The sequence below is a fragment of the Castor canadensis genome, chromosome 11 (assembly GCF_047511655.1).
Source record: "Castor canadensis chromosome 11, mCasCan1.hap1v2, whole genome shotgun sequence".
In the NCBI taxonomy this organism is placed as follows: Eukaryota; Metazoa; Chordata; class Mammalia; order Rodentia; family Castoridae; genus Castor; species Castor canadensis.
In genome coordinates, this window is record NC_133396.1 from 63,774,129 (window position 1) to 63,802,037 (window position 27,909).

At 37.5% G+C, this 27,909-nt stretch overlaps 1 protein-coding gene across 5 annotated transcripts in view; it reads left to right on the forward strand.

Annotated features, from left to right (window-relative positions):
• Positions 1–27,909, forward strand: part of Ankfy1 (ankyrin repeat and FYVE domain containing 1) — a 79,838-nt gene that overhangs the window by 16,386 nt on the left and 35,543 nt on the right. For 4 of the 5 annotated variants that reach the window (XR_002212361.2, XR_002212363.2, XM_020163491.2 and 1 more), the window contains exons 2-7: positions 5,303–5,495; positions 7,690–7,808; positions 16,399–16,534; positions 20,972–21,095; positions 22,165–22,314; positions 23,796–23,961. Coding sequence is in view for 3 of the 5 variants with exons in the window: in XM_020163491.2 (XP_020019080.2) it covers positions 5,303–5,495; positions 7,690–7,808; positions 16,399–16,534; positions 20,972–21,095; positions 22,165–22,314; positions 23,796–23,961 (888 nt within the window). In the remaining 2 variants the exon portion in view is untranslated. Of the gene's footprint in view, positions 1–5,302; positions 5,496–7,689; positions 7,809–16,398; positions 16,627–20,971; positions 21,096–22,164; positions 22,315–23,795; positions 23,962–27,909 lie in introns of those variants that run through there. The other variant, XM_074047158.1, reaches the window with a different exon arrangement.

Below are 27,909 nucleotides of genomic sequence, written 5' to 3' on the forward strand. Positions count from 1 at the left end.
CTTACAAATGTGGAAACTGCTATAATAGTTTACCCTGTTTATCCAGTAGTTCTATAACTGGAATGTGGGAAGGGTAGAGGAAGAGCTGACAATTTTGAGTATATGTGCCAGTCACGGCAGTTGTCATTTAATTCTTGAGAACAGCATTATGGATAAGGAACTGAAACTTAGAGAGACTTGCCCATGTTCCCATAGCCAGTTATTAAAGGATTTGGGTCCTTATCAATTTGATTCCGCAACCAAGTAAATGCGTACATTGACTTTAAGAAAAATGTTAATTAAAGCATAACATGCATACAGAAAAGCACAAATCCAAAGCATAGAGCTCAGTGAATTTCAAAATAAAACATGTATTACCACAACTAAGAAAAATAAGAAAAGAATGTTACCCACATCTCAGCAGGCAACTTTCTGAATCTTCCCAGTTTTGTAAAGTTTCTACTTCCTCCACAGATAACTTTTTTTTTTTTTTTTTAAACTCAGGACCTTCACCTTGAGCCACTCCGCTAGCCCTGTTTTTGTGAGAGGTTTTTCGAGATAGCATCTCTTGAACTATTTGCCCAGAGATCCTCCTGATCTTTGCCTCCGAAGTAGCTAGGGTTACAGGCATGAGCCATTGGGGCCCAGCCACAGAAAACTTCTGCCATCATAGGTTCACTTTGCTACAAGGGATTCATTTTGCTAGAAGGCTTTGAAAGGAATTTGTTGGTCTTAATTATATGTCCTTTTATGTTTCTAATTACTACACTCCATTTCTTTCTCTCAGAAAAAAGAATAAAGAATATAAATTTGGTACTATAATGTGAATTAACTGCTCTGTTGTCAGTGTTTACATCTTACAGGCAAGCAGTTGTACTTCCTTGGCTCTTTAGTCTGAGTCACTGTAAAGAACTCTTCAAAATCAGTGGCCTATAAATTTATCACACTATTTTAAAAGCACTGAGCTGGGTTTGCCCAGGGGTTTAGTGTAATTTAAGTGCAACTTTCTAAGAATTAAAAAAAAAAAATCATTGTAAGTATCATTGTCCTTTAGCTACCATTTTGAAAACATCGTTTGGTTTAAATATTAGTAGGCCAAATAATTGCAGAACTTGAAAAATTTTGTTACAGGAATTCTTATATATTTTCTTTTTTGGCAGCACTGGCATTTGAACTGAGTGCCTCACACTTGCTAGGCAGGTACTCTACCACTTGAGCCACTCCACCAGCCTCACAAGAATTCTTACATGTAACTCTTTAATACAGTGATCACTTCAGCAGCTAAAAGCAGATTTTCATCTTGAAAGTGCTTTTCAAATTTATTTTCCTAGGAGTATTAATTTACACCTGAGACTTGACATCTAGTTTTTGAATCCAGAGAAAAATGTTCCCTATTGTATACACAAAGAAAAGATAGAACATTAGTACTTAAGCAAATTTCTCTTAAAAGATTTCTTCTAATTAGGAAGGCAGGACATAATTTTTATAGAATACCTGAAATATACACAAAGTGCAAAAGAGAAAAATCCCCCCTTCTACACTAGACCAGCTGACATTCTATGATACTTAATGTGTTTTTTTACTCTTCTTATATGTGACTATTTACAATTAAAATTGGAATTATAGACTGTTTAGTTTCATAGCCTGTTTCATTATTTGAATATGAGGGTATTCAATTCACCCTTTTTGAGAGTGGGGCTGTACTGGGGTTTGAAATCAAGGCCTCACACTTGCTAGGTAGGTACTACCATTTACGCCACATCCTCAGCCCTAGTATTATGTATTTCTTTGAAATTATTAATGATTGCCTGATCACTTCAAAATGAGGTTCTACTTAGTTTATTTGAACATTATGTTTTTGAACCAGGTTTTCCTTGTTTCCATGTTTATAAAGAATCAGTCAATGGAGGCAAGGCTCAAGTGATAATGTACCTGCCTAGCAAGCTCAAAGCCCTGAGTTCAAACCTCAATACTGGAAAAAATATATATCATTTGTACTTCCAAACTCAAGACCAGGCTGGTCTGTATAGCGAGAACATGTGTCCCCACTCCAGGAAAAAAAAAAAAAAGATCAACTTTGGGTAGCATATGGGAGAGGGACAAAATTGAAGAAAGGAATCCTCTTTTATAAAACTGAATTTTATTTGTTCAACTTAATCATATATTTAGTGAGTGAGTACATGTCAGATCCTGTGCTAGGCATGAATCCTTCACCCTGGAGAAAATTGGATGTGATGACTAAGAACCTCAATTGAAGTCATAGTAAAGATGTGAATTCAGATGATAAGAATGATTCCCTGAGATAATTAAGTGGAATAGTCACTAATTTTTGCTGACTTTTGGAACCATGTGAATGAATGGGAGATATCTATGCTTATTCCCACATAACTCCATTTGGGTTGCAACGGAGTGACTTTTTTGTCACTGTGACCAAAATACCTGACAGAAACAGAAACAGAAAATATTTTGGCTCATGGTTTCAAAGGTGTTAGTCCTTCATGGAGGGGAGGGCATGGTGGAGCAGAGCAGTTCACATCATAGCAGCCAGGAAGCAGAGAAAGATGATAGAGGAAGAGGCCAGGGCAAGTTATAGCCCCCAAGAAGTATCCAGTGATCTGCTTCACCAACTAAGACCACCTCCTATCTTTCATGACCTCCTAATAATGCCATATTATGAATCCATCAAGGAAACTAAGTCAGTATCCTCATGATATAATCACCTCTGTAAACCTGCCACAGACAAACCCAGAGGTATACTTTATTCATCTTCTAAGAATTTCTCAATCCAATCAAGCTGATAATTAAGATTAATCACTATGACACTATGATAAATAACAATGTCATTTATAGTATAGGAACCACAGAAGAAGAGAGTAGATTTGCTTAGAGTTTTGATCATAGTGAATTTGAGGTGCCTTTGGACCACTAGGAAGAATTGCCTGCTGGGCCAATGGACAGATGAAGTGAAGAAGATAGATCTGAACTCGAGAGATGGATCTGTGGATCACTGGTACCTAGATTGTGGTATCAGTGCAGACTGGAGACCTGGTTGAGCCTGCCTTGGGAGAACATACAGTTGAGAAGAGGACTAAGGATAGAATCCTGAGGGGTGCCAGTGGTCAGATGTGAGGAGGATGCAAGAAAATACGTGAAAGAGATAGAATCCGCATGAGGGAGCAGGTGACATTGTGGTTGCTGAAATGAGAGAAGAAAAGAGGCATAGATAGCAGTATCATGCTGGGTCATAGAGGTCAGGGAGGAGAACCACTGGCAGGAGTCCATTAGACTTGGCAGCAAGAAGGTCATTGGGAAGGAAGTGTTGAGGGATGGTGAAGACAAAATGAAGAAATGGCAGGTGAATAACTGGTGGGGAAACTGTGTGTGGTAATTGGAAGGTAGAGGTTTTCAGATGGGTGTAAGGATGATTTTGCTGATAAGAAGCACCCCTTGAAAGAGACTGAAGTTGCTGGAGAAGGGGTGGCTGATGATAAAGCACAGGTCCTGAGGAGGAGGGAAAGGAATAGGATTTGGAGCATTGATGGAGGGTTTAAACTTTGGTAGGAGGAGAGGTACTTTGCTGAGGAAGCATGGGGTAGGTGGGAGTAGTTGTTGGTGTGGTGGTAGTTTGTGATAGTGAACTCCTATGTTTCTGTGACAAATTACCTGAGAAAACAACTTGAAGGAAAGACTCATTTTGGCTAATGGTTGTAGAAGTTTCAGCTTGGCCCCATTGCTGTGGGCCTGTGGTAAGGCAGGACATGGTGGAACAAAGCTGATCACCTTCCTTAGGGGGTGGAGGGAGGCAGAGAGAGAGGGGAGGTGTAGGGGCAAAATATAACAAATACTCTTTACCCTTTAAAGACATGCCCCCAGTGACCTACTTTCTCCACCTAGGCCCCACTTCCTAACATTTCTGCTACCTCCCAGTAGCACTGCCATCTGGGAACTAAGCCTTCAACACATAAGCCTTTGGGGGATGCTCTAGATCCAAACTGTAGCAGAATCACTGGCAGTAGCTCAGTGTTTTTTGGCTGAGAATGAAGTAGGTTAGATGAAAGATGAGCTTGAAGGCAGCATCAGGATTTGGAGTATAGTTAGGGAGTGGGGGCCAAAGTTACCAAGGCTCAGAGAGGATGAGTGTAGCAGCCTTGTGGTTCCACATATAGTGATCTTGATTTATAGTTGGAATGGTTGCACGAATCCCCAGTCCTGTGCCTTTCTGAGACTCCAGAGCCAGGGAAAGAAGTGTCATTACTGTTTACTTCCTCAGGGAAGCTAAATTAAATGTCTGTATTGATAGCTCATATATCTGTTTTTACTTCTAGCCCTCTTAAGGTAGAATTTTAATTTTGTATTTAATTATTTTAGTTGTTATAAAAATCATTTGAATGGGTGTGGTGGCACAGGCCTCTCTGATCCTAGCTGCTCAAGAGGCAGGGGCAGGATGATAGTGAGTTCCAGTGTGTGTATGGGTAAGTTAGTGAGTGGCATCCAGTCGGCATCCAAATGTTTGTTCAGATGGGTTTATTTGTTTACGATAGGGTCTTGTTATATAGCCCAGGCTGGCCTTGAATTCTTAAACCTCCCTCAGCCTCCATAGTTCTGGGATTATACCACACCCGGCCCTACCTATTGAACTTAATCAAATACAGTGGCTCACAACTTTTTTTTTTTTATTTGCCCCAACTCATCTGCAGAATATGACTTTGCCTCCATCGGAACCATTAGCGACTGCCCTGATTTCACCTAAAGGAGGATGGGTATCAGGTAGTGTAGGGGAGTGGTTAATAAGACCGTAGTCCCTGGAATAAAGATACCTATGCTCATATACCAGCCCCACCTCTCAAAAAGCTTTAAGATTTGGGCAAATTTGTAATCTCTGTGTGCTCCAGTATCCTTATCTGTAAAGTGTGGCTGGTAACAGTATCTACCTCATAGAGTTGTCATGAAGATTATATGGAAGAACTCATGTAAAGCTTTTAGAAGAGCTTTTAGAAGAGCAATAAGTAAAAGTTACTTATTGACATTAGTTTTTTGAAAATGTCTTCTATGTGATTTTAATATCCTTTTTTTGAGACTCCTGGTTTTACAGTAAAGGATTTGCAAGTTAGGTACTTGTCAGCATCTTTATGGTCTCCTTGGTCCAGTGACCAGCACCCAGAGACAAAGCCATTTTTGATCTGTGTTATTAAAACCAAGAAATAATAGAAATATCATGTGGCTAGTCATTTTCAAAGCCTTTCCATCTGTGGAATGAGGGAGTAATAAATGCTGTCTGCTTTACAATTGCAGAGGTAAACTTGATTGTTTGTTTCCCTTGCAGAAGAAGTGGCCAAGTTGGAGAAGCATTTGATGCTTCTCCGACAAGAGTATGTCAAGTTGCAGAAGAAACTGGCAGAGACAGAAAAAAGATGTACTCTTTTGGCTGCGCAGGCAAATAAAGAGAACAACAGTGAGTCCTTCATCAGCCGCTTGCTGACAATAGTGGCAGACCTCTATGAACAGGAGCAGTACAGGTGAGCTTCTGGGCACAGGGGAAGTGAGTCCTTTTGCTTTTTCCCTGGGGTCACATTACAGCTTCTCCTCATTCACTTTCTTTTTTTCCCTTTTGGTAGTATTATGGTTTGAATTCAGGACCTTGTGTTTGCTAGACAAGCACTTACCACTTGCTTCAGCCACGCCCCCAGCCCTTCCTTATTCACTTTCGTGCCAGATTTATTTCTCTCTGATCAAGATTATTAGCAAGCCTTTGTTCCCTACAATGTAAGCTTCTTGAGGCAAAGATTTTTATCATGGTGACAGCATTGGAAGGCAAGTAGGAGTTTGCTTACCTGCCTGAGGTCATGTTCTCTTCCTGTAACTGCGAATGGATTCCTGGAACTAATGGGTAGTAGTGTTGAGGTGGATTCTGGAGCCACACAGCCTGTTAGAAGCCCATTTGGTTGAATAGCTGTATTATCATCCATAATTTAGTTATAGGTGGAGACTGGAGTCTTCATAGAGTTCTTGAGATGAGGTAATTGAAATTGGGAAATCAATTTCTAAAGCAATTATCTTTGGTAAGATAGGAAAAAAAATACGTTTGTTCCATAGCATGCATTGTGTTGAAGAATTAAAATAATACTTTATGTGCATTTCAGTGATCAACTGAGTGATTGATATGTAAGTTCTAATTTTTTTATGTTGAGACTTATACATTTATTTTTACTTTAGGTTGGTAGAAGGCTTTTGTCCCACAAGGTAGTTAAAAATGATGGTTCCCTATAATTATTTTCTTTTACCAGCCAAGCTTATAGTTTTTCTTATTGAAGTGTTTGAGAAACTCTTCTTTGTTTCTTTTCTAGTAACAACATCATAGATTCCATCTTTTAAAAGGAAAGATCTTTTTTTTTTTTAAAAAACAAGTGCTCTGCTAGTGAGCTGTGTTGCCATCCAGGAAATACTCCTTAATTGACTGGAATGAAGTTCTTAAAAAAGACTAGGCTCTTAATTATTTCTACCTGAAGCCCCATAGACTTACTGGATTTTTCATTTCTGATTTGTAGGGCTGTTTGTTTGTTTGTGGTGCTGGATCTTGAATCCATGGTCTTATATACTAGGTAAACACTCAACTACTGGGTTAATTCTTTTTTCTTTTCTTTTTTTACCCCCATGAACTAGTGTTTGTTTATTTAGTTATTATGTTTCTAAAGGTTTTCCAACATAATAATTTTAAAGGGGATTATGAAGGTAAAAAGAAATGTAAAATATAACAGGATTATATAACGAGTGACTGCATTGCTGCCAATATAGCTGTGTGGCGCATACTTGTGTCAGCCCAGTGGATCATCTTGTAATTTTCGTTAACTGCCCAGATGCTTTTCTTCCTTAGCATTTGACATTTTAGAGTTAAACATAAATATTTGTTGGGAAACTCTTGTCACATAGTGGAGTGTCATAAATATGGAATCATGTTTTGAAGAAAGGGACTTTTCCCTACCTCATTTCTTTTTCCTTTTGTGTTGTCTTGTTTGCTTTCTTTTCTTCAAACATATGATCCTCCTGCCACATGCCTCACTCCTACTTCCTTGATAAACAGTTGAGTGATAGATGGATAGTATGAGGTCAGAATGTTTCTAATGAGGACAGGAGTATTGTTTATATTCTTTTAAGCCCTTTGTGTGTGTGTGTGTGTGTGTGTGTGTTTCTGGGGTTTGAACTCAGGGCATCAAGCTTGCTGGGCCGGTGCTCTACCACTTGAGACACTCTGCCAACCCATGGGTTTCATATTCTTGCCTGTTTTGTCAGAGCTACTCTGTTCATAATTTTTCTAATGTTGCTGGAGCATAGCTGTAGTGTAGTATCAGCTGTTAGCATAGTCTTTAAGCTTTCCATTTTTTCTCCCTAATTGTGTATCTTGCTTTATTCTGCATAAAGCATGTCCTGTTTTTAAATGAATGCTAATCATCTGACTTGCAGGTTCACTGTTAGGAAATGTATTGAAAAGCAGAGCATCCCAGACCAATTAAAGGCAGAAGTTAGAGACAGGAAACATTTCCAGCAATGTGTTACAGGCATGGCCCAACATACTGAAGCAGTTTTGCTGTGTTCCTTTCCTTTCATAGACACATGTTGACCATTCAGTGCTGATGTGTTTATCAAGGAACCGTAGCTATACCTAATTTTGATGACAGCTGTCTTCTCATATCTGTGAATGTTTTTCTTCATCAGTGATCTGAAAATAAAGGTTGGGGGCAGACACATCAGTGCTCACAAGTTTGTCCTGGCAGCCCGCAGTGACAGCTGGAGTCTGGCCAACTTGTCATCCACTGAGGAGTTGGACTTGTCAGGTAAGCCTCTGACCCATCAGGGACATAAAACTGACAGCACAAGAACTCTTTTGGAAGAAAGTTATGGTGTGTTTGTGGTTTAATGGAATTAATTCATTTCTTATCAATTGATGTAGATCGTCCAGAAGTTGTACTTTGTGTATACTTGTATTTAATTTGCAGCTGACAAACCATAAATATTTGAGTATCTGCAATGGTTTTATGAGTTACAGAGTATACATATCTGTCCATAAGCTCATTTCATATAGTAGTATGTTATAAATATAGATGTACAAATATATTTTCTTCAAGAAAAATGCCCTGCATGTGAAGTTGCTTAAAATTTTATAACTTTCAGAGTGCCTTTTCTGTTCTTGCAGGTACAAAACTCAGAAGTAGCAGTTACTCTAAAGGATAACAATATTTTTTCTTTAAAATCACACGCTGGCAATCTTTAGAATTTTAATAGTTTTGAGTAACTATGTGACTTGGTAGATATGTTAATTTGCTTCACTGTAGTAACCATTTTATATATGTATCTGATAATATCATGTTATATGCTTTAAACATAATAAAATTTACTTTAAAATAATTTTAGTGGCTGGGGATGTAGCTCACTGGTTGAGTATTTGTCTACCATGCACAAGGTCCTGGGTTCAATCCCCAGTACCACACACACACAAAAAAAAAAATAGTGGAGACTCATTATAGTAGTATATACCTCTATCCCCAGCACTCAGAGGCAGAGGCTAGAGGTTTCCAAGTTCAAGACCAGACTGGTTATGAGACTCTGTCTCAAAAAAAAACAATAAGAAAAAAACAATTTTAATTATTTTACTATTTTAATAGGTATATCGGACTATTTTATGTTACTTATTTTATGCTGTATTTTGTAGATTTGGGGTAGATAAGAGTTTAGATGGACTTTAAGACATTTTCAAAAATTTACTCTAAAGTTTAATTTACATCTAGTACTTGTTTTAACAGCTATTGAACAAACTCAAGAAGCAAAGTTTTAATTGAATTCTACTGTTAATAGTTATGAGAATTATAATATGATGAGAGCAGTATCCAGGCATTAAGATTGGATATATTGGGCTGGAGGCATAGCTCAGATAGAGTGTTTGTCTAGCATGCATGAATCCCTAGGTTTAATCCCCAGCAAAAAAGAAATACTAGGAAACGTTAAGAAATAATGTTTGCATTAGTGAATGGCTATGTGAAAATTCTGCTGAGTTATGTCTTTGTTCAGACTATTAGATGAGCCAGGCACTGGTGGCTCACACCTGTAATGCTAGGTACTTAGGATGCAGAGATCAGGAGGATCGAGTTTCGAAGCCAGCCCTGGCAAACAGTTTGTGAGACCCTATCTTAAAAAAATCTGTCACAAAAGAAAAGATTGGTGGAGAGACTCAAAGTGTAGGCTGAGTTCAAGCCCCAGTACTGCAAAAAAAAAAAAAAAAAAAAAAAGATGATTGTAACGTGGTCCCTGCCATATGCACTTCGTACTCTGTTGAAGGAGGAAGCAGGCTGTTAATTAGCAAATCATTTTATTTCAGGGCTAACACATATGGTAATGTAATTGCTTCGTGTGTATAGTACAGAAGAGATTTAAGTTGGTTTAATATGGAAAGTATCAAGGTGACTGACACCTGAGCAAGCATTAGAAAGCACAAGTAGGTGTTAATCTCATGGAGTTAAGGGAACAGATATTTTATATTTCTTTACTGTGAGTGAACTCTGAATCATTATAATTTCCAGGGTTTTCTTGAGGCACACAATTTGCAGTTGTAAACATGAGTAAATATACAAAAATGTGTGTAGATAGGCATCTGCGTTCATGCCTAGAACCAAAATGTATACTTGGGAAACAGTTTTTACTAGAATGGCACCAGTTTATGTGATGAAATCTCAGAGCATAGATTTTTTTTTTTAAGTGTAGTGTTTTTTGAGTCAGGGTTTCACTCTATAGTCCTGGCTGGCCTTGAACTCACTGTGTAGCACAGAGTTCTTGATTTTTATCTCCAGAGTGGTGGGATTGCTGGGCCTGGTGACTTACTCCTGCAATCCTAGCTACTGGGGAGGCAGAGTTAGGAGGATTGTAATCTGAGGCCGGCCCCCAGCAAAATTACAAGAGCAATTTGAACAGTAAATTAAAAGCAAAAGGCCTGGGGGCCATGGTCAGTTGTGGAGTACTTGCTAGACAGGTACAGAGCCTCAGGTTCCTCCCCAGTGGGGGTGGGGATTGATCACAGCAGTCGTGGGCCTGTGGGATTGGTGCCCTGCACATGCCGGTGATGCTGTAGATAGTCTTGACATCTCAGGAAGCACTTAGTGGGGCTTTAAAACAGGTTTACCTCTTTTAACCTCATTTCCTGACTTCTAGGATATTGGCATAAGTAATCAGGCAGCATTAATATTAATCATAATTTTGTTTGTCATTGTGAAGTACTGACTGCAGCCTAAATGAGTAAGAATGGGAAAAACAATAAAATCATGTAAGAACACAGAAAATTGCACTAAAATATTAAAACACCTAACTTAAAGATTAAATTTAAAAGTTTGCTATGTATTAAACTTTTTTTTTTTAAGTGCATTATAACATCTAAAAGCAGTTTTAACTACTGTCTAGCCATAAGACTGCTTCACTGCAAATCAGGTTTTCTAGGGTTTAGGAAAGTATGATGTTAATGCCTTTAGACATCTCTGGACACCTCCTGCTTTAAGTAGTGAGCATATGTTGCTCTTACTACAAGGTTTGCTTTCAGGAGTGATCCACTTCAAAGCCAATAATGGCTGATAGTAGAGGCTGTGGCATTTTTATTTTTATTTTTTTCATGGAATTTATCTTTGAGGTGTGTCACGGGGAAGAGGTAGTGGCAGCATGCATAGCGCTGTTTCACACAGTTGTGTTTTTCTCTGTAGTCCTGCTGAGTTTAGGTGTGAATGCCTAAATGTAGGGTTACAGCTGCTGAAACTGCCTAGAGACTGTTACGTGATACCTGGAACCACTGGCCAGCAGTTTGAAGGAGATTGGAAACAAGCTCATGTGAGCAAGTTATATAAATAGCACAAAGCTGTGTTTTAAGTGGCTGAACTTTTCCATATTAACAGCCTTGATAAAATTCAATTTATGGATTTATTATATTCCACTGATATAACAAATGCCAAATGGTAGGCACTTTTCATGGTGCTAGGGTTGCAGCTGTGAGCAAAATTAAATTCTTGCTTGCGTGGAATTGAAATTCTTAGAAAATATGACTCCTAAGCTCTGCATTTGAAGTTCTTATGTAATTGATTGGTGGGGGGGGCACCCTGGGGTTTGAACCACAGGGCATCATGCTTACTTAGACAGGCACTCTTAATACCTGAGCCATTCCCACCAGCCTTTTTTGTGATGGTTTTTTTTTTTCAAGATAGGGTCTCTGGAACTATATGCCTAGGGCTGGCTTTTGAACCCTATCCTCCTGATCTCTGCCTTCTAACTAGCTAGGGATTACAAGCATGAGGCATTGGCAGGCGGCTCCTAATTGATATATCTTAAAATTAAAAATATTCACAATTTTAATTCTGTAGTAAATATTATAAGAATATAATATGAAATATGTCAATGAAATGCAATAGGCATTATATATCAAGTATTTTAAAAGCATTTGCAAATAAGAAACTTTTATTAAATCATACGTTGTTCAGAAAAGCATGTTGTACCTGGTATGATATGCTGACAAAGGCATGTCATCTCTGTGGACTCTTGCCCTAAGTGTATGGCCTCTGTCTAATCATGAGAAAACACCATTTGGGAGCATTCAACAAAATTACTGGCCAGTGTTACCAAACATGTCTAGGCTGTGAAAGACAAGAAAGGCTTAGGAAATATTATTATACAAGTTGGAGGACTTTGGACTGCAAGAAGACTTCATTGGTAATATTAGCAAAGTGAAGTCTGTAATTAGTTAATAGTGTTACATATGTTATCTAAGTAGCCAGTTTTGATGATTGTGGTTATGTAAAAGTTAACATCAAGGGAAGATTGGTAAAGCGTATATGGGAAAGCTATGAAACTTTTCTCTAATTCTGAGCGATTATTTTAAAATGTAAAGATGAAAAAGATACAACTTTCCTTTTTATTTATTTTGTTTGCAGTGCTGGACACTGAACCCATGCTAGGCAAGCACTCTTATGACTGAGTTATACCCAGCCCTGCTTTTTATTTATTTCTTAATGATTTAAGTGTCATAATATAAGTTTTTGAGGTATGGATATATTAATTAGTTTGATTTAGCCATTTTATAGTATATACATATATCAAAACTTCATTTTAGGGGCTGGGGATGTAGCTTAGTGACAGAGTATGTGCCTCACATGTGTGAGGCACCAGGTTTGATCTCCGGCACTTCAAAAAAGAAAAGAAAACAAATCATGTTGTTCACTATAAATATATAAAAATATATTTTGTCAATTATCCCTTAATAGAAATAAAGAAGATATGTTGCAAATATACTGAGTGATCAACTGGGAAGAGAAAGAATATGACTGTTAGCTCAACACAGTATATAAAAATCTTGAAGGAAGAAAACACTGTTACTCTTTTGTAAAATCAAGCAATTTGCTTCAGGCAAAATGATTGTTTACAGCTTCACTGGAGTTTCTTATATAAGAGGGTATCATTATGATAATTCCATAGATGTGTACAGTAGAGAGATAGTTCTTAAAAGGCATGTGGCTTCTTCTTGGATTGCTCACTTTAGGGAATGTTAACTAGCACATCACAAGGATGCTGAAACAGCCTAGAGCCCTCTGCCAACAGCTCGACCCACTCCCAGAGATTCTCTTTGAGCTGGGAAAGATCTATTTGTTCTTATATCCCTTCACTCAATCCTAATGCTGCCTTTGTGTTTTCCTCTCCAGTTTTTTGTTATGCTAAGTGTGTGGTTGTGTGGTATGCCTGTAAACCTAGATACTCAGGAGGCAGAGATCAGAAGGATCAAGATTCGAGACCAGCCCAGGCAAATGGTTTTGGAGTCCCTATCTCAAAAATAGCCTAAAAAAGGACTGGAGGTATAGCTCAAGTGTGAGGGTCTGAGTTTAAACCCTAGTGTCACCCAAAACAAAACAAACAAAAAACTCCACAAGTTATTTTTTTCATTTACCTACTAGTAGTAGACTTTTGTATTCTTTCTGGGTTTTTTATTTTTATTATTAGAAATAAAATTAGTTTCTTCAATTGTGTTAGGTCTTTATTTATATTTACGTTTTTATTTCTCTTGGGTTTAATATAAAGAAACTACCAGACTCTTTTCCAAAATGGATGTACCATTTTACATTTCTACCAGCAGGTATCGAACAAGAACTTCACGTGCTCCATGTCCGCACCAACATTTGGTATGGTCAGGTTATTTTGGGTTTTGTTTATAACTGTAGTCATTTGAGTAGATGTACAGTGCACTGAGGTTTTATTTTGTGTTCCCTGATAATGAGTCATGTTGAGCATTGCTTGTGTGAGAGTGGGCATTTTTATATCTTTTGTGAAGTGTTTGTTTACATCTTTTGCACTTCCAAAATTGGGTTGCTTGAGTCTTAAGAATTCTGTATATAACCTGGATACAGTTATTTCTGAAGGTGAGAATTCTTGCTTTGTTCCTCATCTCAGGGAGAAACAATGAGATCTTTTAGCATTATGTCTATCTGTTGTAGGTTTTTTGTTGATGCACTCTATCATTTTGATTATTTCCTAGTTTTTTTAATGAATTGATTTTGAATTTTATCAAACACTTTTTCAATCTGTTAAAATGATTATATATTTTTCTCATTTATGCTGTTAATATAATGACTTACTTTGCTTTTATTAAATGTTAAGCTAACCAGGAACCATTATTCCTGGTAATAAAACTTGGTTGGTCATTATATATTACAGCCTTTTTTAATGTATGTTTTTGGATTCTATTTGCAAGCAATTTTGCCAAGTATTTTTTATGTCAGCAATCATGAGGGATATTGGTATGTAATTCTCCTTTTTTCTAATGTCTTTGTCATATTTTGTAATAGGGTTATGCAGACTTCATAAAATTAATTGATGATGATCCCTCATTCTTTATTTTCTGAAAAACATTTTGTAAGATTGGTGTTATTGTTTTTTTCCTTGAATGTGATAGAATTTACCATGGAAAGAATCTGAATCTGGAGCTTGCTTTTGGGGAAAGTTTTTGGGAAAAAAAATTTGTCTTCTTTTGTTTTGTTTCTGCAGTACTATTTGAACCCAGGGTCTATACCTTGAGCCACTCCACCAGCCCTTTTTTTGTGAAAGAGTTTTTTTGAGATAGCTTCGAACCACAATCCTCCTGATCTCTGTCTCCTGAGTAGTTAGGATTACAGGTGTGAACCACCAGCACCTGGCTTAAATTTTTGTAATAGACATAGGTCTATTCATACTTTTTTTTCTTCTCTGTCAGTTTTGGCAGGTTGTTTTTGTCAAGACTTTGTCCATTTCACATAAGTTGTTGATTTTGTGTCTCTTACCCTTTTAATGTTGGTAGCTGTTAACTCCTTTTTCATTTCTGGATTGGCAGTTTATGTTTACTATTAGAAAGTTGTCAGTTTTACTTACCTTTTTAAGAATCAACTTGTGGTTTTGTTTCTTTATTGTCTTTTTCTACTTTATTGATTTCTGACTTTTCCTTCTTTTTGTTCTGTGGTTATCTTTGTACTCTTTTCTCCTCCCTTTTTCTGTCTTAAAGTGGAAGTTTAGATAATTTATTTCAGTTTATTTATTTATTTATTTTTGGTGGTCTGGGCCTCATGCTTGCTAGGTAGGCACTCTTACTGCTTGAAACACTCCACTAGCCCAAGATTTTTTTCTAATATAACCATTTAAAGCTTTTAAGTTTCTCCATATGCCTTTCTTTTTCTAGCTGAGTCCTGTGAGTTTTCATATGTTGTTCTCTGATTATCATTTAGTTCAGGTTATTTTCTAATTTTCCTTGTGATTTTTTTCCTTTCTGACCCATGAACTATTCATAAATGTGTTGCTTATTTCCTTGATGTCCTTACCAGTGCTTGTTATTTTTTGTTTGTTTTGATGGGTGTCACTTCTTATTTATGGTTACTTTTCAGCAGTTTGTGGTATGTTCTGTGTAGGTATGATTTTCTTCTTTGGAGTTCACTTACCTTGAGTCTATCAACTTAACGTCATTCACTAAGTTAGGGAAGTTCTTTACCATCATTCCTTCAAATATTTTCTTATTGTTACAGTTTTCTCTTCCTCCTTCCCTCCCTCTATCCCCTTCCCTCTGCCCCCTTCCCTCTTTCTCTTTCCCTCTCTCCTTACCCCCACACCCCAATAAAGTTTTACTTCCTTCCATAGTTGCCTTTAGGCTCAGATAATACGCTCTCTCTAGAGTTTCTAGCTATAGGCAGTTAAAGTAGGGTGGGTTGTTGCACCATGTTAACAGAGCCTTTGTCCTTTTAGGGCTTCTTGTTGCCCTAGGGATTATTTACAAGTGTGGTTGGGGTTTAACTTTTTCCTTTTTTTTTGGTGGTACTGAGGTTTTTATTCAGGGTTGTCTTGTGCTTGTTAGACACTCTACCATTTGAGCCACACCCCCAGCCCTTTTTGCTTTTTGTATGACTGGGTTAATATTTTAGTGTATATCCTTCCTGTTGATAGGTAGGTTGGTAGACAGACACACAAAAGTGCCCTTGTGTATGTAGCATGTGCATATATACACATACAAACTAATACACATATATTCACACAAATGCATATAGCCAGAAAGTGAGATAATGTTATACATGCATTTTTAGCCTTTTATTTACCTAATAGGTAAATAATCTTTTCATGTTATAGATATATATCGTTTTAATTGCACAGATTTTTACAGTGTATATATTATGCTTTTTAAAATTAGTCTCATTATTTGGCTCATTAAGAGTTTTGTTCCAGTTTTTTATTATTAAAAATCATACATTTTTTTCTTTGTTTGCCCAGTTTTTGTTTGGTTTTGGTGGTACTGGAGTTTGAACTCAGGGCCTCTTGCTGGGTAGGCAGGTATTCTACCATGAGCCACTCTGCCAACCTGCCAGTTGTTTTCTTAGGATTAATAATCTATGTGTATAATTGCTGTGTAAAAGGTTATGCACTTTTAAAAAAAATTTTAATAGTCTGAGAGAGAAAATAAAATGTATTGTACTTTAAATTTGCAATTGGTTATTTTTAAGGCTTATTGGTCATTTTTCTTTATCTTTATGAATTACCTATTTATATCCAATGTCCATTTTTCCATTGGGTATCTATCTTTTCAGTTTTATTTATAAGATTTTTTTATTTCAAGTTCTGTTAATGTTTTGTCTTAGATTTCAGTTATTTTCCCCTGTTGATTTGCCCTTAGTAGTTTCTTTTACCCTACCCACTTCTCTGTGCAAAACATATTTTCCTAGAGACAGATGCTGCTCAGACTGCTTCATCACCATTTTTAATGACTGTACATATTTTTTGAATTTGATATACCATAATTTACTTTGTTTTCATCTCAAATTTTAGGGATCCTTTAAGAAGGTCTAAGTGTGTCAACCAGTGCTTTTCAGTTTTTTCTGTCTACTTTCTTTCTTTAACCAGATGCTAATCCTGATGTGACAATGACAATGCTTCGCTGGATCTATACAGATGAATTGGACTTCAGAGAGGATGATGTGTTCCTGACTGAATTGATGAAACTAGCTAATCGGTTTCAGCTACAACTCCTTAGGGAGAGGCAAGTCACAGCAGATGTGTTCAAGTACCTCAGATGGTGGTGGCTGAATTTTAATTATGCCAAGCTCTGGGAAAGCCCCTTCTTCTGCTCATGTAAATAATTTTTGCAAGATGTTCTTTTAAAGGTGATGATGAAGAAAGAATCTGATACCTCCCTTGCTTAGTGTTATCTTGTAAGCTAAATTTTGCCAAAGGTTATTATTACTCTCTTTTCTCACTGGTCTGTTACCAGAGATTACCTATTGTGTGAAACTGGTAAATTGAATATGAAATAATAGAATGCAATGTCCAAACCCTCAACTTCCCTCCTATTCTGTTTTCTTTGACGTCTTACTCTACATCCTGAGAGATGTCCTTTTTGGGAAAACATATTCATGCCTAAATTAATACATGAGAGTATGGTTCGGTAAGTTTTATAGCCTGTGTTTCTAAGATCACACTTCATTTAGGTTATTGCTTTTTAGGCTCAAGGAAGCTAGCATGCCATGTTTTTTTTTCTGTTGCTTTCCTAAGTTGGCTTTGTGGGACAATAGGAAACAAAATGTTTATCAAATAATGTAAGGCAAAATGCCCTTGAAGATCTGTTGCATATGTGGCCCTTGTTGGTTAGCTTGGTTGATGGAGTGCCTTTTTTTTACATCATTCAGTGATCTTTTGTATTCTTGGGTGCATGAAAAATTGGCTTTTCTCTTGGGTGGGTAAAGGGCTTATTTTAACCATCAAGAAACATTCTGCCTGTTGCTGTGTTGTCTTCACACAAGAGAGACTTTGTTGCCTGGAGCTGTTTGTTCTGTTTTTACCATGGTGTTGATGTTCCCCCAGGGATGGCTTCTATGCCCCACATGGATCAGTGCACAGGTTACTCATAACTATCTGTAATTGATGTGGGCTTGAGTACACTTAAAAATCTAAATCCAATTTAAAAACATAGGTCCAAGCTCTGTAGGATTAGATTATTAGCAAAGGATTTATTAGCTGAAGTAGTATTAGGTTGTTGGCAAGGCTAACTTTACTGTTGTCCTGCTGTTAAGTCTTTGTTTTGGTGCATTTTTGAACTACTTAAAAGTGAACTGAAACTGATTTTAATTAGATTTTTCTTTTTGTCTGTTTATTGTGGTTTGAACTGAGGGCTTACACTTTGTGCCACTCTGATAGCCCTTTCTTTGTGATGGACTTTTTCGCAGTAGGGTCTTCTGAACTGATTCCCCAGTCTGGTGTCGAACCTTGATCCTGCTGATCTCTGCCTCCTGAGTAGCTAGGATTACAGGTGTGAGCCACCGGTGCCCAGCTTAATTAGATTGTTTATATCTTTTTTTTTTTTTTCAAATATCTTGAGCTTTATGTCATTATGTCATTGACCATGTCATCCTTGCTTATAAGTTAAATTGCTTTGATCAAAATTCTCTAGGGTTGGCATAGTTTAGAGAATTATAATCTCCGTAATGGTTCTTTAAAATGTTTGCTGTTTATTGACTGATTAGGTTTCATAACTATATCAGCATTACCAGATGCTCAAGTTCGTACTGTTGGATGTGGAGATTAAGTTACCTGTTACGGTTTTCTTAGGATTTGGGATGGTAGAGGCATAGCAGTATGTCCAAGGCTTGGCTTTTAATAGGGTCAGAGAGTGCCCACTGCTGTCGGCAACAGAAATAACACATGAGATAGTTAAGGGAAAGGGCTCTGACAATTTGTGTGGTTCATTGTGAAACAGGTACTTCTTGGTTTTGGTTTTGGAGTGCCATTGTCAATTTAATGAAAAGAAAGTTTGGTATTATCAGGAAAATACTCTCTTAATAAACAAAAGAATTAACGCATGTGGAAAAATGACAGGAAAAATCCAGAATTATATAAAGAAAAAATAAGTCATTATAACTTAACCACTGTTTACCTTTTGTTGTTTTTCCTTTCAGTAATTCTTTTATTTCCCACATACATTATTTAGAAAGCTAGTCAGGAGTTTGTGGGATGCTTGATTTGTTCTTTAAAAATTAGGTTTATTTTTATGCATTTGTATGCTCTTTTTATATATAAAATTAAAAACAAAAATACTTTCCTCTTGCAAGTAAGTTCATGTGTCCTACTTTTCAAAGATATGAACTAATACTATAAATTTTAAATTAAGATGACCTGTTCTTTTATTGTATATATTCTATCAGTTATTATTTATAGGCAGTACATGTGGCAAATGGCACTATGGGGATGCCTAGAATTAGTGAAAATGAAGTCTCTGCCAGTTTTAACAAAGCATCTGTCCTCTTTAACATATTTGATTCCCTTGGTGCCCTGTCCTTTGGCAGTAAAAAGAGAATGAAATTTTCAGATTGTAAGTGTTTATCTGAACAAGTGCTTTATAGTGCTTTGCAAGCGAGGTTATAACTCATTGAAATCACTGTGTGGTAGGCCACATAGTGTCAGGACACAAGGATGCAAAGTTCATGAATATGTGTCATTATAAAATGGTAAAAGTTTCCTATATCTGAGAAAAGGAATTTTCTCCTAGAATGTGCTGATTGCATAGCTGAGGTCAGAGTGACTTTATCAAACATTGCTGTTGTGTGGTACAAGTTTGGAGAAGCCAGTGGTACAGAAAACTGAAGTATACAAATACAGTGCTATTGTGTGGAACTTATGTTTTTACTTGCTATTATAGTAACTTGTTTAGATACTGATTTGAACCTGTTTCTTAAAATGCTCTAGGAGAGAGAGAGATGTTTTTTTATATCAAGTCAGCAGTGTTAATTGAAAGTATAACAGTTAAGCACAGATCTTAGTGTAAAACAGATTCCTGGATTTATTGTTAGATGAAGAAATAACTTCATGGCTGTATTCTTGGTCTGACCCAGGTCCTACTTGTGAAGTTTGAAAGTTTGTTCTTCTTCCTTTCTATGCCTTTCTCATAACCTTCCTCTTTTGTTTCCTCATCTCTACTCCCATGGTCTTTCTTCACTTAGTTACCTAAAGCTCACCTATTGAGATTGGGGATTATCTTCTAGCCAGTTATTTACAGTGTACTGAAATCCATTAGTTTGCAGTTTCCTTATACCTGTTTTCTTTTTTCCCTCAGGAAAGAAATTTTAGCCCTTAGAGAAGGGGATAGCGGAAGGGGGATCCCAAACTTCAGAGCATACCTCTAAGTACCTCATGTTGTGCTAGAAGATCTAGTTTTCCTTCATGTTGAAAGAAACAGAGATTTCCCAAACCTCTGAAATAGAATATGATACCTACTGTATGGAGGAGGAGACAGGAGCACATAGAGCTCAAGTAATTTGGTCCCTCAAATGCAAAAAGGATCTCAACTCACATCTTTCTTACTTTGCAGTTCATTTTGCTTTCCTTTTTGCCTTTGTGCTAGAAAAGAGTTTTGATGGAGGCTGTGGGACAGGAAAAGTAATAGTGGGATGTCAAGGGAATGTGCCTGATATCATACTGAGCCTCAGTGGCTGCCCTTAGAGGTGAATCTAAGTTTTAGGGAGATGTGTATGTAGGTAAGGGAGATGAAGGACCATACCATGGCCTCTTTTCCCCCGGGATGTCAAGGGAATGTGCGTGATACTATACTGAGCCTCAGTGGCTGCCCTTGGAGGTGAATCTAAGTTTTAGGGAGATGTGTAGGTAAGGGAGATGAAGGACCATACCATGGCCTCTTTTCCCCATGGGCCTAGTGGTGTGGGAGGCTTGCTAAGACTTCCAGGAATTCTGGAGGGGACGAAAACCTGGATCATTCAAATGCCACAACTTGTAGTCTAGGATTTTGATGCCTGCTTATGTCCCCGAGGCTGTTTCCCTGATATAGTTGATGTTCTTAAGTGATTCTGAAAGAGTCTTATTGTTACATGGTTTCATGGGAATATCCATTGTAGCCAGTTTTTCTCTCCCTTTCTGTACTATGTTTTGACTCTTAATTGCTTCCATACATTAAAGGTATTTTGGGTGGAACTTTAAAATACAGATTTACTGAATTATAATTCATATACCATACAGATTCATCTTTTGGGAGGACCTTTAAGGAACTTTTAAATCTATTGAGGCATAGAGCCTCGTATTTGCAATTACACTTAAACCAGTGTTTGTATAGTAGAGTTTTGCTGGTGGGAAGTGCAGACGTGTCCCATATGATTAAATGCCAGAGGACTGACATTAATCTAGTGTGCTTGATTTTAAAACTACCTGTGCACATGACCAGCAAGTTTCATATGATTACTGTGTTTAACACATTTATTTGAAGGTTATTTTGATTCTGTCCAGAACTGAGCATTATAATATAATGAAATTCTTGCACTTTAAAATATGGGAGCCCAGCTATAATTTATTCAAAGCACATTGCTTAGCCTTATACCTTAGTGTTATTGGACAAAACCAGCAGGCACACAGTTTATTGCTTTGGTTTATTTTTTAATGTATTTATCCTAATAATACTATTAAATATCTCTTATAGATGTGAGAAGGGTGTTATGTCTCTGGTGAATGTTAGGAACTGTATTCGCTTCTATCAGACTGCAGAAGAACTGAATGCCAGCACATTGATGAACTACTGTGCAGAAATTATTGCAAGTCATTGGGTGAGTGAGAGATGGAGGGTTATGGACAAATCACTGTTGCTGCAGTCAGAAACCCAGATGTTGGAACCTAGTTCAGTTGGCAGTCCACTTCTCTGGCATCTAGTGTTACATATTGGATAAGTAGTTGGATTAGATATCTGAGAGACACTTTTCAGTTCTGAAGTCTGTTAGTTCTGCAGTTTCAGAGAGGAGGGCTCACATTCAGGAATGGGATTGGGTGAAAGGGACACCTGCCCTGGCCCTCCTGTGGAAGCTGTGACCAAGCCTCATGGGTAGAACACCATTTCACACAAGCAGGCCTCAAGTACTCAACAGCTCATTTCACAGCGTTCCCTGGCTTCTCAATCAGGTGAAAATCTTACTAAATTTAGACTCGCGTTTCTTAGGTCATTTTTATCATAAAGAAAATATTTTATATTTTTATGTTTTTTATTTTTTAAAAAACAAGGCTACATTTTATAAACTAGTTGCTGTGGGTCGTTCGGTATACAAAAACATTGTGGGAAGAATTACCGTATTTTTGAAAAGGTATCTGAAAGAACTGGTGTCTAAAGAATTGAAACAAGTGATAACCTTTCTCTGCTAATAGGTTGAAATGAAATCTACAACAGTTGAGACTCAGTGAAAGGAATTGTTTGCAGTTGTTCTGACTAATTCTGTAATTACCATTTTGTAGCTTACTGGGGGAGGACTGTTCTCATGGGAATGGTTCCTGTCTGATTTGTTTCACGTTGGATGTCAGCATTGCTCATACCAGCTGTACCATCTCACTGAAAGGTCCAGCAGTCTGTGATAAGGGGTGCAGGTGCTGGAGGTGCCTCTCGGTCCAGACCCTGACTTGGTCTTTTACTCACTGTCTGACTGTAATTTTTGCTTTACTTTCTTCATTTGTGATATGGGGATGATAAGAGTACCCACCTCACAGGTTTTTATGAGGATTGAATTAGTTGGGAAGTGTTAAACCCTCATAGTAGCTCCTGATACAGGCAAAATGCTAATTGAGTAACAGTTGTTATTGTTATTAATAAATTGTATCTGTTTTGCTTTTCATCATGTTTTTAATCTGTAGGATGATTTGCGAAAGGAGGACTTTAGTAGCATGAGTGCTCAGTTGTTATACAAGATGATCAAGTCTAAGACAGAGTACCCATTACATAAAGCTATCAAAGTGGAGAGAGAAGATGTGGTCTTCCTTTATTTGATTGAAATGGATTCACAGGTACTGTTGCTGCCTTTCCCTTTTTGCTATCTTTTCCCAAAACTGTAACGCTCTTTGTTTTTCTCAATATTGTTCCTCACTTCCTTCTGACCTATCAGTGGCCTGATCTTTAATGTGCATATTTCTCCTAATGGCTTGTTCAAGGAAATCTGGGCATTTCCTGTCATGCTCCTTAGAATTCTTCCATATTCAGTCTATTGCTTAATTCAACAGGCTACATTTTTAGATAGTTACTATAGTAGTACTTGACTTCCAGGTGTTAAAATCTATGTTTTCATTTGCTGCTTTAACAAATTACCACAAAATTAGTAGCTAAAACAACACAGATTCATTATCTTGCAGTTTTGTAAATTGGAAATCCAGAACAGGCATTACTGGACTAATAACAAGGTGTTATTAGTAGGCTGGGATTCTTTATGGAGACTGTATAGAGAATCCATTTCCTGCTCACTTAGATTATTGGCAGAATTCAGTGACTTGTGATAGAATCAAGGTCCTCATTTTCTTGTTGTCTGCTGAGGGCCATTCAGATGCACTCACATTCCTTAGTTTGTAGCCTCTTCCTCCAGCTGCAAAGCCAACAATGACAGGTCCTTCTAATATCACATCTTTCTGACCTGCTCTTACACTTTCCTCTTTCACTAGATTGAGCCCTCCTGGATCGTCCAGGATACTCCCCCATCTGATGTCCCTTAACTTTAATCACATCTGCAAAGTGCTTTTTGCCATGCAAGATGACATAGTCATAGGTTCTGAGAATATGGACATCTTTGGGAGGCCATTATTCTGCCTATGCAGATGGGAGTGAAGTATCTTTTATTCTGGGTGTTCAGCGTGTGAGGAGGCATTGAATTGCTGGGAGGAATTAGGCCACAGCCTAATTCATGAAAATGTTAACTATTTTCCATAAAGTTCTCTGAACCTCTGCCCTGGCACTTGTACGCTATGGCACTGTCAGCATCTCTGTTGTTCTGTATCCCTTCTCTCCCTCCCATGGTCCTTAATTATCTTGATATTGTTTACATCTGTAAACCCTGTTATTTCTGTGTTCCCTGAAAGCATGTTCCTGACTTATAGAAGTTTGTGAATGAGGTTGAATTTGGAGAGTAAGCAGTGTCGTAGCATTAAAATTTGACATTTGTGTAAGAAGCAATATTTAAGGGTCAAGTGGGGGAAATTATTTATTAATTTCCATGGGACTGGGGTTTGAATTCAGGGCTTCATGTTTGCAAAGTAGGTGCTCTACTGCTTGACCCATACCTCCAATCCATTTTTCTCTAGTTATTGTGGAGGTGTATGTGGGAGGGGAGGCCTCGTGAACTATTTGCTAAGGCTGGTCTTGAACTTTGATTCTCCCCATCTCAACCTCCCAAGTAGTTAGGATTACAGATGTGAGCCGCTGGTGCCCAGCAAGTGAGAGAAATTAAAATCGGTTGTATTTTCTACTTTCTGAATGCTGATTTACAAATTTATCTGTGCAGCTTCCTGGGAAGCTGAATGAAGTGGATCATAATGGAGACCTTGCATTAGATCTAGCTCTTTCACGGCAACTAGAGAGTATTGCCACCACACTCGTCAGTCATAAAGCTGATGTGGACATGGTAGACAAGAATGGCTGGAGCTTGTTACATAAAGGAATCCAAAGAGGTAGGAAGGAATGTCTTTTATATTTTTCTCAATGGGCAATTTGTTTTTATCCACATGGTTGCTAAAGATTCCCTGATTCAGTTCCAGATGTTCCCAAAAGAATCTTGAATCTACACCTGCTAGGTACATGACTTAGAACTTGTGAGCCTGGGGTCAGAGGAGGAACTGAAGAGCTAGTGCCTATGCCTTGGTAGTTTGGCTGTTTATAGTGCCTACAGGGCCTGAGGAAGAATAGCTAGAAAGATGGCTTTTGAAAAGTGCCTTTTACTAGTAGTAACTGATGTGTGTTCTTGTACAGTATTATCTCTTTCTCTAGGAATTGTGCTGGGAACACTTTCCTTTTGTATTCAAGCATGGATATAAGGCAAGTGTCAAGACCACAAAACTTTCCAAATGTATTCTAGATTCAGGGTTTTCTCTTTCACAGAATAGACTTCTGTCATGGCAAAGTGACACAGTGTTTTGTTCTAGGAAAGTTATTTGAAATTATAGTTATTTTATTGTCAGTAGTGGGAACAATATGGAAATGATAAAATTGATCAAAACATAATCTTTTAAATTTGTTTAAAATTTTTTGATTTATCATACATTATAGTAAGAGGGTATTTCATTGTTAAAATTCCATGCATCAGGTATGCAGTGTACCTTAAACATTCCCCCCATTATGTTCCCATTCCCCCTCTCCCTCTTGGTGGGTTTCATCATGTTGTTTCCATAATCTTAATGAATTAATTTTTGTGTGTGTGGTGCTGAGGATTCCAGGACCTTGTGCATGCTAGACAAGTACACTATCACTTGAGCCACTTTGCCAGCCTGAACAGTGGATAAGAAGGACTATAGTTTTTTGTTTTTTGCTTCCTATGGCCCTATTACTAATTCATGTATACCACATGGATCCTGCCTGACTTGACTTTGCTGTGGTCATTTTTGAGCTAGTGAGAATTATAAAGAGCTAGGATTCTTGTATGGACTTAAAGCTTTCAAAAATGTTGCCAGGGACTATGACTCACACCTGTAATCCTGGCTAATTGGGAGGGACTAATGGGGAAGAGCATGGTTTGAGGCCAGCCTGAGCAAACAAGTGAAATCCCATCTCAATAAGTTGGATGTGGTAGTCTGTGCCTGACATTCCAGTTACAAAGCACTCATAAGTAGGAGGATCACAGTCCAAGCTAACCTGTCCAAAACCTGAGACCCTATCAGAAAAATAGACCTTGTGTTCAAACCCTAGTACCACAAAAAAAAAAAAAGTCAAAGCCTACTTAGGAATGGTGGTACATGCCTGTAGTCACAGCATTCAGGAGACTGCTGCAAGAGGATTGTAAATTCAAGGCCAGCATGGCCTACAAAGTGAGATCCCTTCTCAAAAAAAAAAAAAGGTCAAAATCTTAATTTTTGGAGGAGTAACTGACTTGTTTACTGTACTTTGTCATGGCCACTTTCTTGTTGTTTACCTGTGAACAGCAAAGACAAAATATGCTGGTTTCACCACATCTTAATTATGTATATTTTTAGCCTTCTCATTATGTATTATGATACTACTCTTATTGTTTCTACTATAGTTTTGCCATTCACGAGTTGTTCCTTGTTAGGAGAATGTAGTGTATTTGTTCTGTTGCAGCTGTGGCTCTGCCATTTAGGGGCAAAGGTTTTAATATAAATATCCTTCTAATTTATGTGTTAGAATGTTGTGTTTGCTGGCCAGTAGAGAAGAAATTTTTGCTCATTATTGGATATGAAATTCTCAGAGCATGTCAGTGTCTGTAGCAGATGCATTTTCTTTTTTTTTTTTTTTTTTTTTTTTTTTGTGAGACTGGAGTTTGAACTCAGGGCTTCATGCTTGCAAAGCCAGCACTCTGCTGCTTGAGCTACACCTCCAGTCCTAGCAGATGCTTTTTCCCCAAGCACCACTGCACTACGCAGAGGCATTGGGTGCTTAGTACTGGGCGTGTATTCACAGGGGAAAGTTTTCTTCACATAGGGATTTGTTCTTTCCCACACTGTTTAGTGTCTGAGGTGTTTATTTTGGAAACAAATATACTTGTTACTAAGAAAACAATCTGAGAATTATATTCCTTTCCTCTCGTGGAGTTAAATTCTTATGCTTGATGAAAAATATCTTTAATGAGTTATTAAATATTTTGGTGATTGCTTAGTTACAAGAATTGTTGATACATTTTTGATGCTTAGTTATTTATTTGTCATTATGGTTGTATTGGGGTGCATTGTGACATTTACAAAAGTTCTTACAATATATATAATAGTTGAATTCACTTCCTCCTTTATCTCCCTCCCCCACCCTTTTTGGAATAGTTTTAACAGGTCTCATTTTTGATGCCTGTTTTCAGATTATTTAATCTTTTACTTTGAATTTATGAACTGCCTATAAGCATATGAATTGCATCATGGATATAGTACAGTTGATTGTTGCTAATTTTAGAGGGTATGGAGTGGTGTAGTGGGCAGGGTGCTGACTTTAGAGCTTGGATATACCAAGATTTAAATCCTGGCTCATCTTTTTAGTCTCTGGAGAGTCAATTAACCACACTGTCTTCTTTTTCTCACATATAAAATGCTTTACTATGCTTTTGGGAGGGTGAGAGACAGTGATAGTAGTGTACTTAGCACAAAGACTACCCGTTGACTGGTACCTTGCCCTCGCGTTAGAATGCCATAACTAGATCCAATTCCTGTAGGAATGTTTCACTTTTCCTCACTTCAACTTGCTGTTAGTCTTATTGGCCTGCCCAAATGATTAAATTGAATAATAGATTTAAGTTTAGCTGTTAACTTACTTTAAATTCATTATAAGTGAAGGAAGTTCTTTAATATATGAGATCTAGGTCTACTTTTGGAAATGCATTAGAATCTATAAACAGAAGAGTGATCATCTTACCAACCACGTATACACCAATCTGTTGGAAGGATGTAATAAGCAGCCAGTGTTCTTGGGTGACTCCACAGGAAGTACACATGTGACCAGATGTTGCCAACTCTTTGATTAGCCTGAACTGGTCAAGAAGATGAATCCTTGCTTTCTTAAAAAAAAATCTAGTTCTTCTGCACTTTTTTTTTAACCCACGTAAATCAGTGGGACTCTCCTTAAATAGGGATCCTTTATCCTATTAGCTATAGTAAATTTAAATACAATGGCACCACCTGGAGCAGCATTAATTATGGTTTATATTCATTGAGTAATGAAGGTTACTGGCTATTCCCTTTATTTGTTTATTTGCTGTACTGGGGATTAAACTCAGAGCCTCTCACTTACTAGGCAAGGAGCCATCCCAGTCCTTTTGTTTTAGTTTTTTAGATAGGGTCTTGTGCTAATTTTGCTGTGGTCAGTCTCAGGCGGAGATCCTTCCACCTCCACCTGCCAAATAAGTGGGACTACAAGTGTGCAGCACCACTCCTGGCCTGTTAGAAATTTTTTCGTGTGGAGAAATTATTACAGTAATGTGTCATTTACCTAGCATTGGTGAATGAGGTGATAAAGTTACCGAAACTTTTAAGACCAGTTTTTATCTTTTATTTATCGGTGCCGAGGATTGAACCCAAGGACTTGTCCATGCTAAATGTGTTCTACTACTGAGCCATATCCTGGACCTTAACCCTTAACTACTTTTTATGGAAATCTTTCAAAAATATATTTTACATTTTCTTATTGACAGAAACTTAATCAATAGTGTGTTGATTTTCTAGCCCTTTTCTGGATGTTTTGTTTTGTTTTGTTTTTTTTAAGACAGGGTCTTGCTGTATAGACCAGGCTGGCCTGGAACTTGTGTTCCTTCTGCCTCTACCTTCTGAGTGTGTTCTGCCCCACCTGGCTGTTGTGTTCTTTTGCCCTTTGTACTGATTTCTTTTAATGTCATCAACAATTTTCAATGTGTAGTTTTTCATAAACAGCTCTTTTTGCAGGGAGTATACATAAATGTATAATTGTATAAT